We start from the raw sequence: 18528 nt of genomic DNA on the forward strand, positions 1-18528 counted from the left end.
CCGGGGTGAAAGTCTGCTGTCAAAGCTCCAGTGCACCACCACAGTGCCGGCAAGCTTCCAGGTGATGCTTGCACTGTCCCTTCCATCTCAGGGAATGCCTTTTTGCAGGTGACATTTAAATGTAAATCTACAGTATCATGTTACAACAGGGGTTTCAGCGGGGTCACTTCATGCCTGCTGGCTACAGAAATGTTGTGGGTTGTTTGCTGGTGGCTTGAGGGGCTTATAGGGACCTCAGATTCCAGGAATGAAAGCATTTCTTTTGGCTTAAAGGAAGAGGGCAGCAGTGATGGGGTATTTGGCCTTTACTACCACTACAATGTAATCAGCACAAACACAAAATTTTTCACAAGGTGAGTCACTTAATCTTGATATCAGCCGTGGAAGGAGGCAACACATCAGCCTGAACACATGCCCAGGCATGGGCTACCTGCCCATCTCCACTTATTGAAATTGCAGAGTGACATGATGGCATTTAATGGGCCTTCAGGTGCTGAGTAGTGTCATCTCTCACCACTTTTAGTGGCCATGAAAGCCCTTTTGATTCTCTCAGTATAGACAGATGTTGTAGGAGCATTTCTTGGATGTGTTGCTATTGTGAGCATAATCAACTTACCATTTTTTCCATGGAGCCACAGAGAAAGTGTGCAGCAATAATTTGTGGTTGATAGTGCTTTAGAGTCCAACCTCAGGGAAAGGGAGAAGGGTAAAACAACATTAGAGAGCCAATTTACATTCAGTGTTTTTATCTGGTCACATGCAAAATTTCTGGTTTTTCAGAATTAAATAGAAAAGGATGGGAAGATCTGTAAATCATCTTCTCACTCCTCAAGTGTATTAAGGTGTGTAAATTTACTAACTATGTGTGTCAAATACATTACTGAAAAATACAGGGCCAATTGTTCACATATTTAATTTCACTGAATTCATTTGAAGTCTTTATTTTCTTTTAGAATTTTTCAAGTTGAATAATGTTGATGTTTTTGCCAAATAAAACTCTCATCATTCAATTGATCAGTATTTAAAACATAAATTCATAGTTATAAATTCATTGAATAAGAGAATATAAATTTACTATACAAACCAGGCATGATCAAAAAGATATTTTAGTTCCCCAGAGAACCAAGATTTTTAGAATTTCTAAATTGTCAGAAAACTGGGATACTTTACACCTGAAGAGACTGAAACCTCCCTTTTCCCACCCAGCTGCATGGTGAGCCTGAGCCAGTCTTCAAGACTGGCACCAGAAAAGGTGCAACACTGCACCAGCATCTCTCATTACATGCAGAAAAAAAATATCATTACTAATCCCTGAGGTCATAACCCCGCAATGAACTTCATTCCTTTTCCATTGCTTAGTTCTTACAGACCTTCCCATCTGATAGTCTGGTAATTGTGTGCGCTGAGGATGGCTTCAGTATTTGTGCCTTCAGCAAGTTACATTAGCCCACGCCTGCTTTTGGCACCAGGGCAGAGCCAGGAGGGGAAAGAGAGGGGCACTTGGCTCTGCAAGGAGCAAGGAGAAAGCAGAAGACAAGGAGCAGTGGAGGGAACAGTGCAAAGGAGGAATGCAGAGGCTCCCACCCACCTCCGTCTGACTGGACCTCCATGGTAAGAAGGACCAGCAAGACCCTCACTGAAGCTAAAGTGAAAATGGTATGTTGTTCTCCAGGATAAGAGATGGAGGAAGGAGCTTAAGCTTTTCCAGACTGGAGCCTGGTGCAGCCCAGGCTGCTGGGAGCAAGCACAGGTTGTTTCCTGAATTGCAGGTGAAGAGTTAATGACTTGTAGGGCTGTGCCAGCTGCAGGAGGGGCTAGAGGAGGCAGGACTCCCTTGTGGAGGCATGTGACAGGATCATCTCTGTTCTGGTGGTCCAGACTGTAGCCAGGGTGACACATTTGGCTGGCTCTGAACAGCTTCTCTCCCAGATTTCAGGTCGGATGGGCAGGATTCAAGATGGAAGCAGATTACTCATCTAGAAAAGATTCTGTCCCAAGACACTTTGGGAAGATCAGGCTGTACACAACAGGTCACACCACTTGTCTCCCCCACCTCCCTTATTTTTGAGGGATTTTCTTTGCTATGTGTTCTTGTGCTACCCTGCTTCCAAAGAGGCTGGAAGGCAGAAACCCAGATGCACAACACATACCAGATTAGTCAAGTCCTGCTGGAGGTCTGTCCCCAGGGGTTAGGAGGGGACCCTTCATCACCCCCTTGGACAGCACAGCAAGAAATCCATGTCCCTGCAGCCAGGGTGCTCCTGCAGACCAGGGTCCTTGCTCCAGCTGGAGCTCCTGTCCAGGCTGCTGCAGCACTGCAAATGGTGTGGGAAGGGTGAACACTAAGGAACCCAGACACCTGCTGAGCATGAGAAGTAAACAAAGGCCAATATGCAGACAAAGGGAACCCGTCAAAGCTAGTGAGTGTGAAAAGAAGAACAAACTGATGGAGGAGAAGTAAAATGGTGAAATCTATTAGATGTGTTGGAGAATTAAGGAGTGAAGCAGCAGATGCAGTAGAAACGAAAAAAAAAAAAAAAACTAATGAGCAGATATCACACAGAAATAATGGTGGAGGTGGCAGACACAACAGGGAAATAGAGTCCAGGGCCAAGAGAGGAGAAATAAATTGCATTCAGAGTAGAAGAAAAGAGAGTGACCTGGAAATTAATTCCAATAGCAGGAAGAGGCTGGGCTGTGCAATCTGGGGCTCGTTGTTAGAGCCTGACAAGCCTGCTAGCAAGGGTGGATCCAGAGAAGAGAAGGAATGCTTGGAGAAAGCTATGAGATGCAGGATACAAGGTGGAAAACAATCCAGTATGAGGGAGTGTGAAGGAATCCACTGATCTCTAATTTCATGACATACTACATAGCAAGGTTTCCATTGAATTGGAACACAAATCAAATAAAAATAATGTTGCAAAATAAAAGGAGAACGAAAAAGAAAAACAATTAAGAGTAACAAACAAGGCTGATGCCTATACTTAACAAGGGAGGAAAAGTGATACAGACTGCTTTGTCTCTGCCAGTCTGGTGTTAACAGTATCCAGTTAAAGAGTAACACAGCACACAAGCATGAAATGGAGGATAAAATAAAATTTATGATGTCGACTAACTTGATAGTTTAAAAAAAAACCTTTCTATAAAGCTATAGGCCCTGTGTGGACTCCAGGGAAGCAGCTCTGAACCCTGGGACAAATTAGGAACCATGGTAGATGTTGAGGCAGAAACAAGCACAGGAATTTCACGTGGGAAGGAGTGGTTCAGGTCAAGACAAAAGCAAAGACTGAGGAAAGGGAGCATATCAGGACACACAGGTTACTACTGAGGTACTTTGTGGATATTTTTATAAATTAGTTTCCTTAAGGATTGGCACAAATATTAGGTGTAATCTGATGAAATCAGAATGTTGTAGTGCATTAACAATGTAGGGGAAAGTAAAGGAATGCTGTACCACCAAAAAAGGGCAAGAAAGTCACCAGAAGAGACTCTGCAAATGCAGCCCTGCCTGTATCCAGGTGGGAAATTCTCACTAGGTGAGCACAAGTCTGTAACTGCTCGTGGTCACCCATCTTCAGGAGAGGAAATGTGACAGCAGTACAGCAAAAAGAGTTACCATGGCATTAGGTGCAGCAACAGGCAGACTAGTAAGAAAATGCTGGAAAAACTTATTTAGTCTTCCCTGTAATGGCTGAGAGGGAGATGATTGCAGTCTACAAACACACTGTAGCATGAACACCAAGGCAGGACCGTGGTGAGATAAATTACAATGCTGGCACAGGAACAAATGTTTATTAACCAGCCGTGCATCAAATTAAGCTGGAAATGAGAAGATGATTCCTAACAATTAGAATAGTGAGTTCTGAAAACGCCTTCAGACCAGACGAGCGCGAGTCAAGTCCCGGCCACTTTTTAGGATGTAGATTGGCATGGCTGCGGAGGCGCCACAGGATGGAAACACTCTGGAAACTGCACGCGGTCAGAGTCGGCGTCTCCGGGTTCTGTCCGGTGTCTCCGAAAGCTCGCGGCGCCTGTTGCGGCGTCACGAAGGGGAAAAAAAGCCTATGTGCTGCAAGTTTATGAACCTGTACGGGTCTCCCTCGTACCGTCACCACCACCCTCGAGCCAGCCCTCCGCCCCGCTCGCTGACCCTGCCGCAACCCGCATCCTTTCCCAGCCATTTCCCACCTTCCCCTCACAGCGCGCAGCCCCGCAGGCAGCGCCCGCCCGGCCTCTCAAGCCCCGCCGCGGTGGGCGTGGCCACGGAACGGGCGGGACGCGGCGGACGCGCTGATTGGCCGCCACTCTCCCGGGGGCGGAACTCTGCACTTTCTGCCAATCGGCAGCGGTGGAGGGGCGGGGCTTCCCGCTTTAATGGCGGGGGCGGCCGTGGCGGCGGCAGAGTGGGGTGCGGCTGGCGGTGAGTGCAGGTGGCTGTGGGGTGGAGGGCGTGGGGCCCGTTCTTGCCTGGCGGTGGGCGGGCAGGGGATGTCTGGTCTGTTCTAGCGATCATTTGGGATGTTTGCGAGGGGGGAGTTTGGATGGCGGTGTCCGAGGCTAGTGGAGGGTCGAGGCAGGTCGTTGGGGTGTGCTGAGGGGGCTTCGGAAGGTGGTTGCAGAGCCGGAGGGTGCTGAGGAGGCCTTAGCAGGGTTTAGCTGCTTTGGGGGTTAAGCTTTGCTGCCAGGAATGGTGAGTCCTGCCCCGGGGAAGCCATGTGCTGGCTTGGTACCTGTTAACTAGCTTGCTGGAGGAGGTGTGCGTGTACGTCCATGTTCCCGTCACCTGGGATGCTCACGGTCATGGGAGGAGGTCTGTGGTGTCTCCTCACCACAGGGGTGGGGAGGCCGTGGCCTGATGGGTGGGATGGGTGTTGTGACACTGTGACGTGCTCTTGGTGGGTGATCACGCTGGGTGCGGCTGTAGAGGCTGTCACCCCCCCGGTAAGGGGGGAACCCGCGGTACCGTGTGGCAAGTCCACCGGTGTGCAAACCTGCCCGTGTCAGACAGAGGGACACAAGTGAAGTCCGAGTTGAGTTGTTGAAGTGTTTTTTTGGTTGTTTTTCTTTTGTTCTCAAAAGCAACAGAGTCCTGTGAGAAGCTGTAGTGCTCCTTGGCTCACAGCCTGGTGCCGCTGCCTCAGTGCACCCATGGTGCCAGAGAAGGGTGCGAGTCCCCTCCGCAGTCGGCTGCTCTCCTTCGGGGCAGAGCCGGTCCCTCTGTGCGAGGCTGGGCTGTTTTCCCGGTCGGCCGGGGGGAAGGACTGACCCTCCACGCTGTGTGCCGTGGCACAAACACCGGCCTCCGCCCCGGCAGGCCTCTGCCAGAGGCCGCGCTGGGTCCCGGCCGTGACGGGGCTGCCTCCCCACTGCTGGCCGGTGGCCCGAGCCCAGGGTTCGCCTGCTTCGCGGCTCAGGGACCGGTGGCTGCGCAGCCTCAGGAACGAGGTCGGCATCGCCCTGTTAGCGTTTTGGCGGGATTGTCCCAGCTCCACAGGCAGCGGAGCAGCCCTGCGGGCTCGCTGAAAGGTGCCCCAACCCCTACACATCGCGGCGGCGGCGCGGGGCCTCTCCGGGCCCGCTGCGGCCCTTCCCAGCCGCGCAGGCCCCGCTTCCGGGCCCGTCCGCGCCACACCCGGGCCGGGAACCGCCGGGGCGGGGGGGACCTGGCGCTCCCTCCGGCGGCAGCGGGGCCGGGGCCTTTGCCAGAGGGACTCGCAGGGGTGGCAGCAAGGCTGAGCGGGGTGCTACTCGGCTCCTACCGTGGGCACGCTGAGCAGCCGAGGGCTGTGGTCTCCTGGGGCTTCTCTGCAGTGGGGTGCGAGCAGCCCCCGGCGGCCGGGGAGCTTTCTTTTACCCAGCCGTCGGCATCAATGTAACCATTCAGATGGCTCTTCCCTCCTCCTCCGGGCAGGGTGGCAGTACCAGGCCTCCCCCGCTGCTGCGACACAATGTCAGCTTTGAGTGCCGGCTCGTGTAGGTGCTTGGCCTCCCGCTGGCCCTCGCTCTGGAACGCGGTGGCAGGAGGAGGAGGAGGTCACTGTCACCCCTCTGGTGGCAGCAGTTGCCTGGCCTTGGGCTGACCTGACACTGGTGTGGTCGTTCACAGGGGTCTGTGCTTCGTGGACCACTGTGGGCTCGATAACCACTGGCAATACAGGGCTTGGTCTGTAGATTTCTTTACGTGCGCCAGTTCCTCTGTTGTAACGAAGGGGAAGCTGGGAAAGCTACTTATTTTTACGTTGTAACAGACTAAATGAGCCAGCATAAATAGGCATTGCAACAAGAGGCTAAGCTTTGGGGGTGGCAGTCTATGCCTCAGTGCCTGGGCTGCTGCCTGCAGAGGGGCTGTCAGGTGCTTTCCCTGTGACTGATCATGTTGGTTCTGAAGTCCTAAAGGCAGGGAGGGAAAAGTGGGGTGAATACCCCTTCCTATGCTCAGTAGGCAGCATGGGATAACACTGGGTGCTTTACCTGCTAGTGCATTTCCTCAGAGCATGTCTTCCCCTCCTGGAGGCCAGGATTGCCTGTGCAGCAGTGCATCCATCCTGCTGTGCTGTCCCAAATTGACCACCTTCTCTTCTACCAGAATGCAGCCAGGGCAGATTCCTAGCAGGATGGAGCTGACCTTCCCACCAGACCTGCTGGGCAGCTTCTTGAGGGTAGTTTAGAGTCAAACAGCTGGCTGAGCCCTTGAGGCTTGGTTGAGACTGTTGTGCCTTATCTCTTTCCTAGGAAGACCCTCTAGTTCATGGGTGTGAGCTGCTGCTACCAGCCTGTTCCTATGAGAAACAGCAAGATGCCAGTTGCAGCATCTACTTGCTACATCTTGCTGCAGGGATTAAGCTGTGCCACCCACACAGCCTGGGCCTCTGTGGTCCTGCCTTATGTTGTATTCTTATTTTTGTTTCCTGAAAGTCCATTGATGGGGGGGGGGAATATGTGGTCCTTCAGAGAAGCAGTGTACTATGAAAGTACTGTTAAAACTGAGACTTGGGAGTAAAAGCTCATTCTGGCCGAGAGGTGTCTTGTACCATATGTTAGAGATAAAAAATAAGGGCACTTGTTGAAGGTGCATAGTGTCTCCTTTCTCTCTCAATGGAGAAAAGCTTTGGATCCTGAGGAACTTCTGAAGCTGGTATCAGGGGCAGGTGCTTGACTGGGTGCTTTCCTTAAATGTTACAGGTGAATGCTCTCTTCTTTTCTGCTGGGGGTTGCAGCATAGTGAACACTCTGCCTGAGATGCTTACAAGGGATACTGGGAGGAGTGCCTGTGATGGCTCAAGAGATGCTCTGTGTTTCTGTGCTTTTGTATTGGACTTCTGGTAGTGTATGTCCTACTGGCTGTCAAATGGTGGGAGTACTTGGGCTGGAAAATCTGGTTCTTGCCAGTCAAACAGGTGAGGCAACTTGGGCTCTTATAGGGAGGAGACGGTCCCCAGGAGCCAGGACTCTTCCCTGCAGGAGTTATGGGGCTGCTGTTGCTCAGAGATGACAAGTTGCAGCTGCCACAGCCTATTCCCCATCAGGCTGTTGTCTGCAATCTGAGCCTTTAGTAGCTTGAGGATGGTGGAGGTGGTAACTGGGTCTGATGTTTCTTGATTTAGTGTGTCACAGAGTCAATTCTTTGCGCTGGGATGGGTTGGGGTGGTGAGCTGTCACTGGCAGCAAGTTCTTTAGCTTTGTTGCAAGGTGTGCTCTTACCCTGTGGGTCAGATCAGCTAGCTTGTTCTCATAGTTTAGGATTTGCTCTGTGCACACACAGATTTTATAACTCATGCTGCTTCTACTTAACCCTAGGAGGCTTTCCCTGTCTGTACAGCAGTAGAAGCAAGTGCACTGACTTTGAGTGGTCAATCTACACCTGTGTTGATATAGCCAGGCTTCATACTTCACTTTCCTTGTGCTTGGAAGGCTATGAACCTCCTTGAATGTGATCACCATTAAGCCTCAGGCATGTTGGGTTCTAGGTGCATGTACTGTGCTACTGGAGTATGACATCTTCATGCTGTCAGAGAGCATCCTGCTCTCTTGTTAGAAGACTGTGTGACTGCGCTGCCTTCTTGGTGTGGAGGGTACAGGACCCAAAGCTGGTGTCTTGGTAAATTCCAGGCAGTGGCCCCTTGTCTCATTGACAAGTGGCTCTGGGTTCATACCTGGGCTTCTTGAATAATCCAAATAAAGCTGTTGGAGGGAATTTGTGAGTCTTTCCTTTCTGCATCTTGCTTTGTAGATTTTAATGTCCATCTTGTCTTGATGTACCTGTCTAATTAATGCACAGGCCTGAATGGGGCAGAGCACACTAATCATTACTGTGTCATGATTACAGCCAGGGCTGTGAGAACAGAGGTGAAGCCTTGTATTGAGGCATTTGCATAGTGATTAAAACCAGAGATGAGTGCTGTGGTACAGCCTGTCCCACCTCTAGATAGGGGTGCTCTGTTTCTTTGTTAGGTGGCTTTAGAAGGCTTGACCTGATTTTGGATGCAGGTGTTAGAAGTTGGCCTAGCCTGCCCTCCTGTCACCTGCTTAGTTCTGTCCTTCGTGAGAGTGCTCTGTGCACTCTGGGGGGCTGCTGGGTGCCTTCACTTCAGAGAGGGAGCTCAACCATCTCTACCTTCCCCCTTCACCTGGTGCTGTATGAGGGAGTGACACAGATCAATATGGTTAGTTCAGAAAGGAAATACCTCATTTTCCACTTCTGTTGCTATCTCATATTGTTTATTTTTTCCCTTCACTTCTTTGCTCCTTGCTATGTCAGATTTTTTGCCTAATGTTGCCTTTTCTGTTTTGTTTTTTTTTTTTTCCGCATCTCATCTGCTCTCATCTCTACTGATATCTATTCTCTGAATATGCAGCCACCAGTTTTGACTGTGATAAGGAGTAAACCTACTCTTAACAGCCTGGGGAGTTGCTGCCCCTGAAAAAAGTATGCTGTGCATATTAAACCTCTTAATGCAAGGTATGCTCTTGTGGGACCTTGAAGTCTGACTATTTGCCTTGATTTTTGTTCAAGGTTACCAGACCCTATTGCAATGGGTGTCCCCCTTTCCCTGAAAGCTTGTGAGGTGCCACACTGACTGTCAGTCAGAGCTTTCCTGCTAATCTGGGTGTCTCCTCTTGCTTTCCCTGCTTCCAGTGAGTATGGGAAGAGGAGAGCTTATTCTGTTTGTAGGATGCTATCCAAAGCCTCAGGGTTTTACAGCCACTGTGTGAGAGAGTGGTAGGGTATTAACACACACTTTGTGAGGATGAGGAAACTGCTCAACTTCAGGCAGGGCACTTCCTGCCACTTGGATCCTGCCAGTGTGATTCCCACACTGGTTGCAATGGCAGCTCTTGCAAGAGCTGTTACATATCACAATTTTGAGAGTTTGCATCCCTTATGTCTCACAGTGCCTCCTGTACTGACTTCAGAATATGCTGATGTGGAACATACAGTACCAGGTTGTTGGCCATGTCCTTTGACACTCAGCATGAAGTAGGTGAGCCAGAGGAAGTGACCAGTGGATAGTATTCAAATAGGAAAACTTCCCTGGTGGTGCTAGCATAAAGTTTCCTTGCAGTCTTTGTAGTTAGGTTGTGAATGGAGTTCTGGGACAGGTTGTTCTCAAATTTCAATCAGAGTTTGCCCCAAGTCCTCAGAGCTGAGGTGCCAGGCTAGCAGAGTTGCTTTACTGCCTGTGTCTGTTGGTATGGCTTTCTGCACTTAAAACACAGAAGCTCTGGTGGTCCTGCTAGACTTGTCCTCTGTGGCTGGTGAGCTGGTGACAGGCATGTCTTTATACTGATTTCTTTTGAGAAAAAAACTTTACTTTGGAAGCACGTGGACTATGCAATCTTGAGTCTTCAGTGAATGGCTGAAATTATTACTAGGAATGCAAGTGTACTTGAATACAGCTCTCCTGTTGAGTGGCCTCTGCTGCATGTATTTGAGCTGGTGTTAGGAGATGCTGTGTGTGAAATAAGTGTATACTGCCTGGTTACAAGCCCCTCTCCCTCTCACTGGGCACAGAGCAGCAGACAGTGGAGATCGAAATTCAGTTTCCTGTGCTTCACTGTACACTTCAGTCTTGGAGAAATCCCACTGCAGAGTTGATAGAAAACAGGGGTTTGCAGCTTATTGCTGGCTGGGCTCCTTCTCTCTCTTGTCTTGCTCTGGCTGCCTTGCTGCCTGTGTGTTGTTTGGGGAAGATAAAGTTTCATGCTCCTCATCTTGCTGGACTCACTTGTGCATAAGCTGAGGAAAGCTGCTGGAGCTGTGGCTGTCAGCTCTTGGTGGTGACGTTTTGCGGTGCCAGCCCTTGTGTGTGCAGTACACACCCCTGTCTGTGGCTGGCTTGATCAGTTCCACTCTTCTGCAGGGAAATATAGTTCATGGGCACATGGGGCTGTGTGCAGGCTTTGCTGGACCTCATGGTGACTTTCTGGAATGCCAGGCAATTGAGTAGGTGCTATGGTGGGGAGGTGGGGGAGGAAGATGCCTCTTCCTGAGAGGTGGTGGAGATCAAAGCTGCATCAGGCAGCAAGCCTTGTTGCCAGCTTGTAGGTCAGGGATGCGAGTTAGTTTCACGTCTGGCCAACTGATTATCTCCTGACCTTTGAGGGCTGCTACTCCCTTGGAAGCCCCACAGGGCCAGGCCTGCTTTAGCCAGTTCAGCAAGGGCCTTCTGCCAGCTCTCCCTGGGGTGGCAGCTCTGTGGCCACCTACCAGATGGTTTTGGTGCTGCCTTTAATTAAACTAGTGGGGAGATGAGGGTGTTTGCTTTTTCACTTATTACAGGACTGATTTCTGACCTGAATGCTGAGGAGTAGGAGTGTTCAATGTCTAGGGCAGAGTCTGTTGCTTGCAGATAGTTGTTGTGTCGGGAGATGTGTGTCCTGCAAGGCTGTTAACAAAACTAACTGGCTTGAGCTCTGGTCTCTGTCAGTGTCATGGTTCTGACAGTGCTGTGGTCTGACTGGGGCTGGTCATAAAAGGCCTTGCTGTTGTTGCTGAAGTTGCACTAATTAGCTGTATAGCTTGCTGGAAATATGCAGGCTACACATTGCTTGGTGTAAGCAAGTATTTAATCCTTGATGTTGGTTACTGGAGCAGATTGTGGCCTGATACTCTAGTTTGCAAATAGTGGGAACTTTTTCTCTGACATGGGGAAGTGACTCGCTGTTGCTGAGAGATAGGACATGTGTTGCAAGGTTTCTCTGTATCATCAAGGGTGTGTTTGGGCCCCTAGGGTTCCTGCTTATTTGGGATGCTTGGACCTATTTGCTTGATTTCTCTTCAGCTGTTCAAGGCTCAGCTTTGGGTTCTGCATCTCTTCCCAACTCCTTGCTTAAGAAGGTCAGGATTTAGGAGGAGTTGGAGGAAAGTAAATGTCCCCCATGTGTGGAGAGGACAGATCCAACCACTGAGCTGTGAACACCTGCAGCATGTGATGTGCAGTGTAGTGTGGAGTGCAGTAAGAGCCAATGCCTGTCTGGACAGTGAACCCCTCTCAAAGTGTGGAGGGGTGTTGTGCACAGAGGAGACCTCAGGTTCCTGGACAGTTGGTGCTCTGTGCTGGAAAACCCTTGCCTGCAGCAGAAAGGCTGGCATGGAGCAGTGAAGATAACTCTTGGGCCTGCCCTACAACTCCCACTTTGCTGCTCAACTGTCAACACCCCAAGGCCAGTGGCTGCCCCTTAAGGGACAGAGGAGGGCAAGACATACCTGCATCTGCTCACTGAGCAAGGCATACTTTGGCCACTTTGATGAAGGATGATGTAGCATGCCAGTGGGGACAGATGCCAGGTCTTCTGAAGACCTGAAGACTTCAAGGGTTTCCCTGAAGATGTGGTTGCTCTGTTAGCTTAATTTAGCAGGATGTTGTTCTGCCTAGAGAAACCGAGGAAAACTTATAGGTCCTTTCCATAAGGGTCTGTAGCATAATTCTACTATTTCTGTCTTGGTAGATGTCTTGGTGCTTGCCCAGAGCCTGTGTTCAGGACAACTTCCTGTGCCATGTGTGGCTGTAGGAGTGTTGGAGGTGCTTCACAAAACAACAATAAGACAGACTTGTTACTGTTCACACTGGTGGGGACTTCTGTGCTAGTCCTGGTTTGAAATGGGCTTCTGCCACTGCCTGGGGGAATAGTTGTTATGGACCCTGAATTGTTTTGAGCTGGGGTCCTAGTTGGCCACTGGTACTGGAGGCTTTGGCCCGGGGTCAGGGAAGTGATCCGTAGTGTCTGAGCTGAAGTGTGTTTCTGCAGTGTGAGATGGAGCTTTGAGCTCAAAGACAGCTGACATTCTCTTCTCATCCTTGCCTGCTCAAAATAGGCAAGTACTCAGCAGGATTTTTGTCTCTTCCCTGGACCTGTAGTAAGGCTGACTCATTCACTTTGATAAGATAAACACAGACCTTGAATAGTCAGGTGCCTCTGCTGGGAGCTGACTCTTGAGGGCTCCTCAATCTAGTAAATAAAGGTGTAGCTGGATGTAGTGGTTGAAAGCTGAAACTAGACAGACAAGTTTGGAGCTTGCTCTTAGCCATTAAAGCAACATAAAGCTCAGCAGCTTTCCAGACTTGTGCTTACTGTATTTCCCACAGCTGAGCCTTGAGTGTCTCTTAAGAACACAATAGTTCCTGCTACACTTTTAGCCAGCCTTTGCTGCACATGGTGAGTGGATTATCTTGGCAGTGCCCAGAACCTTAAATATTACTTGCATCACAGTGGTACTACAAGTGAGTATTACTTGCTATTAAACCCTTTGAAACCTTGCTTGGGAGGGTGAATGTGTATTTTGCTGATGAGGTGCCCCTTATATGTGGGGGTATCAGTCCTAAGTGGGCTTTGCCCCGTTGCTCCATCTGCCTCCAAAATGGCACAAGGAACCACCTTCTGTGCTTTCTGAAACACAGCAAAACTTCTTGGGCTCTGTCGTTGGGCTGCATGGCTGTGCAGGCTTGCTCTGGAGCTCTGCTGCTCTTGCAAAGAGGTTAGGTGGCACTCCCCAGTCTGGAGGAATGCAGAGGGTATGACTGGGCAGGCACAGAGCCAGCACTGCTGCTGCACTAAACTGATTTGTAGGGAATGGTGAGCCAGAATGGTGTGTGCCAGGCCCCCCTGAAGATTACTGCTGACAAAGCCTGCCATGGAGGTGCCTGGTAGCTCTGCACAGGAAGAGTCTGCTGCCATCCTGCCTTACAGCAAAGATGACATTGAGTTTTTCCTCTTGCTGTGAAGCTGAAGGAGCAGTGCTGGTGTTGGCAGGTGAGGGCTTAAGGTAGCAGTGGCTGCTGAGTACTTAGGGACCTTACTGGGAAGAAGGGTACTCTGGCTTCAGTCTCCTGGCTGATGGTCTGGAAGAGGCCATGTGCTTCCTGGTGGTGGCAGCAATATACCTCCTGGGGAAACTGGGCTGGGGACCCATTTCCCCAGGCCATGCGTGGGCAGTGACTCCTGTGCACCTTCTTGGAGGGAAGGGATAGGTGGAGTGTCTGGTAGCAGCTGTGGGGAATGCCCCCCCCCTCGCAGATGGATGAGTCAGGTGAGGCTGGGCCTATGCTCTGCCTCCCATCCTGCTGCTCTGGTGTCCTGTGGGTTGGGGAGAGGTTGGGGAGCACACAGGATGGGTGAGGATGTTTCAGACTTGCAGCAGAAAGAGCCTGGGCCCTTCCTGCTTTTCTGGAGAGCATCTGCCCAGATCAGTTTCTGGTGTGTGCTCATACTGAGGCTGAGCAGGTGTGGGGAGTGCCAGTCCTTCTCCTTGCAGCTTTGCATCGTATGGCTTTCTCTTGTCTGGAAGGGGAGTGGAAATGCCATTGCCAAGCAGGATGCACCTGGCCTCTGAGGTACTAGGTTATGTGGTAGTAGTTTCTTGTCCAGAGGGTTTTGTGCAAGGATGTGAAACCAGGAACTTTGACAACAGAAACTGATGGTTGTTTCTGAACGCATGGATTTCCTTCCTCATGTAATGGCTCTGCCAGTGATGGTGTGCTGTTTCTGTGGTGGGAATCAGCTGGCAGGAGCCCAAAGCTGACCGTAAAGGCACTGCACTGTGGAGAGTGTGGGCCAGACCTGCATCTCTGCTCCAGGGTCAGAGAAGTGTGCTGCCAATGTCATGGTGCTTGTGGAGGATAATGCTTGAGCTTTTACAGCAGGAGCAAGATTAAGGAGCTTGGAGATACAGTGCTGAGATTGGAAGCTTTCCTAGCTGGCTTGAAATGTTGGGTTCTTGCCTTGGAAGGACTGCTGGCATTTGATGATGGGGTTCCCAGCAGAGCTGGGGAAACAGAGCCAGGCTCTGTGAGAAATGAGGAGGCCTGTGGCTCAGTTGGAAAGTGAATTCTGGTGTATGATCAGCTGAAAGCAACACTGGCCAGATACATGACTGTTTCTCTGAAATTGGGCTTGGAGTTTACTGATCTGCAGGGCTATGCTCTGTAGGCTGCCCTCCTGGGAAAATGGCTGCTTGATCTTCCCTGCCTCTTTCCACAGAGACACTGCCACCACCATGGAGGGGATTGTGACTATGTATCAGGACTTCATGAAGAAAGCAGGTCAGTGTTTGGCTCTGCCCAGCTGTCAGACAAGTAGCACTACGTGCTTTACTGCCAGAGGCATTGGGGGGTGGTCTGTCATCCCTGAAGCATCCCTTGGTCGAACTGCATCCTGCCTTTGCCCTTACACAGATGCAACTCTGGGGTTTTTGTGCTGCCTGTTATGAGGCCGTCTTGCATCAGTGCCTGTGAAAATTTTTTTGGGGCACTTGTGATCTCCAGGCTGCCCTGCAGCATGGCTTCCAGCTATACTGTGCTGAGTCTGGCTGACTTCACCAGCCTCTGCTTCCAGACTGCTTCCCTACTTGCACTCATGTCCTAGAACAGGATTGCCGTGCCCTTGCCTCCACTGTGGCAGTAGCACTGCTGGCAGCAGGTTGGGGTGAGGATGCTAACTGCTCTGCACTGTGGCTCTTTCTGCAGACCCCCGCATCGCTGATTATCCACTGATGCAGTCCCCATTCCTTGTGATGGGCATCCTTCTGGGATATGTCTACTTTGTCCTATCCTTGGGTCCCCGGCTAATGGCCAACAGGAAGCCTCTAAACCTGAAGAAGTTCATGGTGCTATACAACTTCTTTCTGGTGGGACTCTCCCTTTATATAGTCTATGAGGTGAGTTGTCGGTAGCTTGGTCGGGCATGTGTAAAGCAGCGTGTGCAGGCTGTGTGGGTGATGGGGAGCCCTTTTCCTGGCTGTTCCCTGCCCTTCTGTGCAGAGCTTGACGTGCAGTGGGTGATGTGTTAGGCCTCACCCTGATGATGCTCTTGTTGCAGTTCCTGATGGCAGGGTGGCTCACTGGGTACACCTGGCGATGTGACCCTGTGGACTTCTCACAGGACCCCAAGGCCCTCAGGGTGAGTTCTCATCCCTCTCCTGATAAGTTGGGATGGCCTTTAGTGCTTCTGTTTGGATGGCAGGGTCACAGCTCCTGCCTTTCCTGAGGCAGAGTATGTGCAGTCTCTCGGCCTTGGTTTCATGCCAGGGTAACTGGATGAGGCCCTTCACTCAATGGGCTTGTTCAGGATGAGGCAGGTCTCTAATGTTAACACGTTCTCTTACAGATGGTCAGTGTTGCTTGGCTCTTTGTTTTCTCCAAGTTCATTGAACTGACAGACACGGTGAGTTACTGAGAAGGCCTTGTCACCACTTGCTGGGTAGGAAGTTGAGCCCAGTGTATTTGGGGTAGGTGCTTTTGCAACCCTTCCAGTCTGACCTGGTAGTGCTTCTGTCTGGCATTACTGCCAAGGAGCCCACCCTGGAATATTAGTGCTGAGGGGTCTCTTTACATGCTACAGCTCTGGAAGCTGTGGGGTGACCTAATGGGTGATGACAATTGAGTGGCGGGGGAGGGAGGGAAGCATCATTGAGATCACACACTGAATTAGTCGCCCAGCTTGCTCTAGCTGCTCCTGGGGCTGCAGGTCCTTAATGCTGTTGGGCTTTCATTGCAGGTGATCTTTGTCCTGCGGAAGAAGAATGAACAGGTCACATTCCTGCACCTTTTCCACCACTCTGTTCTGCCATGGAGCTGGTGGTGGGGAGCAAAGTTTGGTCCAGGTAAGATGGCAACTTGTCTGGGTTCATGGATTGGGTAGGGTTACCCCAGCATGCTGAGAAGGGGTTTTTGGCCCTGCTGTGCTCTTAGCAGCTCTGTGTAGTGCTGATTGCTGTGGAGTATCGACTTACATGAAGGAAAATCTATTTTAACAGGGGGAATGGGCTCATTCCATGCTATGATCAATTCCATGGTGCATGTTGTCATGTATTTCTACTATGGGCTGTCAGCAGCAGGACCTGCCTTTCAGAAGTACTTGTGGTGGAAGAAGCACATCACAGCCATCCAGCTGGTGAGTCTGAGAGCAGACCACGTGCCTGATGTGAAGGGCAGGCCAGCCCTTGTACCTTTGAAAGGGGCAGCCAGCAGCAGTTGTCTCCTCTGTAGCATATTGCTCTGGGTTTTTAGCAGCTCTGCCCCACTGTGGGCCTCTGATAGCCCTACCAGCCTGGCTGGGGTGTGGGTGCTGTTCAGTTCCTAGGCTGCAGCCATGTTGGGAGGGTGAGAGGCATATGCTGCTCTGGACTTGTGCCTGCCTTTTCCAGCTGCTGCTGAGTGCCTCACCATAAGGACCTTTGCTTCATACTGGGAAAGGAGTCTAGGTGTTGCATTTAAAAATAAGGTCTCTAGTGGGTTCCCTGACCCTGCTCCCATGAATAACTTGTTCTTACTCTGCCTTGCTCCCAGGCACAGTTTGTGATTGTCTCCGTCCACATCTCCCAGTATTACTTCATGCCCAACTGCCAATACCAGTTCCCCATCTTCATTCACCTTATCTGGATTTATGGGACCATCTTCTTCATCCTCTTCTCCAACTTTTGGTACCAGTCCTACACCAAGGGCAAACGGTTGCCCAGGGTGGCTCAACAAGCAGCCCAGCACAATGGTAGCAGCATCCACGAAAATGGCACTGTCACCAATGGCAAAGTCAAAGCCAACTAGAGGGTAAAGTGCTCCCAGAGCCAATGAGAGCCCCGGGGCAGAGGCAGCTGGGACCTGTCCCTCTGCTCCTGGGTGCCACTAGCCAAGTCAAGTGCCTACAGACTGTTGTACCCCTGTGCCCAGTCCTGCTGTCCCCTGTCTGCATGCTCAGCCCCTCTGCTCTGAGCAGCCATGGGCCACTTCTGCTCCTGGGAGGGCTTGTGCTGTTTCTCAGTGTTGCTGAGCAGAGAGGCAGCTGCCTGCATCACAGCTGTGGGGCTGCAGTCCCATTCCAGTGTTTCCAAAGGAACTTTCCCCAAGTGCCTACATCTGGCTCTTCTGCCTAGGGGCCATTTCCTTCTGAGTAGGACCAAAAGAAGAGACCGCTTCCTGTCCTGGTGCCCTCTCCTCTTCCGTGTCTCACAAGAGCTTGTGTGGATGAGCAGATTCATCCATGGCTGCTTGTTACTGCCAGCTCATGTGTGAGTGCTCCCGCTCTACGATGCCTTGTGCCACTTTGTTCCATGCCACAGTGCTGCATGTCCCTTCTGGTCCCTGTGTGCCCAGCTTGGGAGTCCTGCCCTGGCATATCTGTGCCCAGGTGTCTGTGGAGAACGTAGGGGCAGTACTTATGGGACTTAAAGGGCCCAGACCTGCCCAGTACGGTACCCATGCCCTGTGCCTAGTACATAGCAGGGGCTGTGACAGCCTGAAAAGGCTTCCCCCATGTGATAAGCCCAGGTTGCCTTGCCGTTCTTGTGCCTGGGCTGGGTGCTCAGTGTGTGCTTAAGCCACACTTACCTGATCCTCTATGGCAGCTGGTGGCTTGCTCCAGAGTGGGGGAGACCAAGCACAGCCTAGTCTTGGACCACTTCCATTCCTGTAAATTCAAGACTTGAGCAATAAGTGCCCCTAAAATCAGCTCCTGGGCTCTCCTGCTTGGATCCAGCCCTGCTCTGGCATAGCCTGAGCACAGTAAAGGGTGGTTTTAAATGTGCTCGGCTGTGGTGCAAGAGTGAGCACCTTTTGCCTCTGGATCTGACTGGGCCTGCATGAAGATGTGCTCTGCCCTTCAGCAGGGCAGTGCAGCAGCTCTCCTGGCCTGGTGCCTGTCACCTGCTCTGATTGTAACCAAAACATGCTGATGGCCTCGAGGACGAGGTGAAGGAGCCAGGCCCTGTCAGATTGGGCTGCTCTTCTATCACAAATAAACAAACAGAAGGAGAAATGGCTCTGTCCTCTTGTTTTCTTGGCTCAATATAAGCAAAAGTTGTTCCAGGTGCTTGGTCCTGTGCAGCGTGATTGAAGGCAGGGCTGGGAGAAGCAGCTGGTGTAGCAGGTTTGTGCTGGGGGAAGAGGGTGATAGTTGTGTGCTGATGAAGCAGATGGCAGATTGTTTCCAAGTGTTTTGATAGAGCAGTGCTCAGGGCTGGATGTGTGTCAAGGTTCTGTTGTGAAAGTGACTCCACCCTGTCAAAAAATGGCTGGGGTGGTGTGGGCTGGGCCCTGG

The 18528-nt window shown here is 51.1% G+C and overlaps 1 protein-coding gene and 1 long non-coding RNA gene across 5 annotated transcripts; one reads left to right on the forward strand and one right to left on the reverse strand.

Moving 5' to 3' along the window:
- Positions 1-3764: 3764 nt before the first annotated feature.
- LOC128792436 (uncharacterized) lies at positions 3765-4978 on the reverse strand. 2 transcript variants are annotated; one of them, XR_008432411.1, is made up of 2 exons: positions 4731-4978; positions 3765-4031 (listed from the first exon to the last, which is right to left on the reverse strand). It is a non-coding gene; the product is annotated as an uncharacterized LOC128792436 (long non-coding RNA). The 2 variants fall into 2 exon arrangements; XR_008432412.1 differs by lacking the exon at positions 4731-4978 and adding an exon at positions 4189-4237.
- ELOVL1 (ELOVL fatty acid elongase 1) lies at positions 4354-18246 on the forward strand. Of its 3 annotated transcripts, none has more exons than XM_053950864.1 (8): positions 4354-4420; positions 14479-14540; positions 14964-15154; positions 15316-15396; positions 15604-15660; positions 15994-16099; positions 16253-16389; positions 16785-18246. In XM_053950864.1, exons 2-8 carry the CDS (start codon positions 14495-14497, stop codon positions 17037-17039), a joined length of 873 nt encoding a protein of 290 aa, XP_053806839.1. In that variant the 5' UTR covers positions 4354-4420; positions 14479-14494; the 3' UTR covers positions 17040-18246. The 3 variants fall into 3 exon arrangements, with proteins under 3 accessions (XP_053806839.1, XP_053806843.1, XP_053806844.1); XM_053950868.1 differs by lacking the exon at positions 4354-4420 and adding an exon at positions 5379-5445; XM_053950869.1 differs by lacking the exon at positions 4354-4420 and adding an exon at positions 5507-5526.
- Positions 18247-18528: the final 282 nt, after the last annotated feature.

This window comes from Vidua chalybeata, chromosome 9 (genome assembly GCF_026979565.1).
Source record: "Vidua chalybeata isolate OUT-0048 chromosome 9, bVidCha1 merged haplotype, whole genome shotgun sequence".
NCBI lineage: Eukaryota > Metazoa > Chordata > Aves > Passeriformes > Viduidae > Vidua > Vidua chalybeata.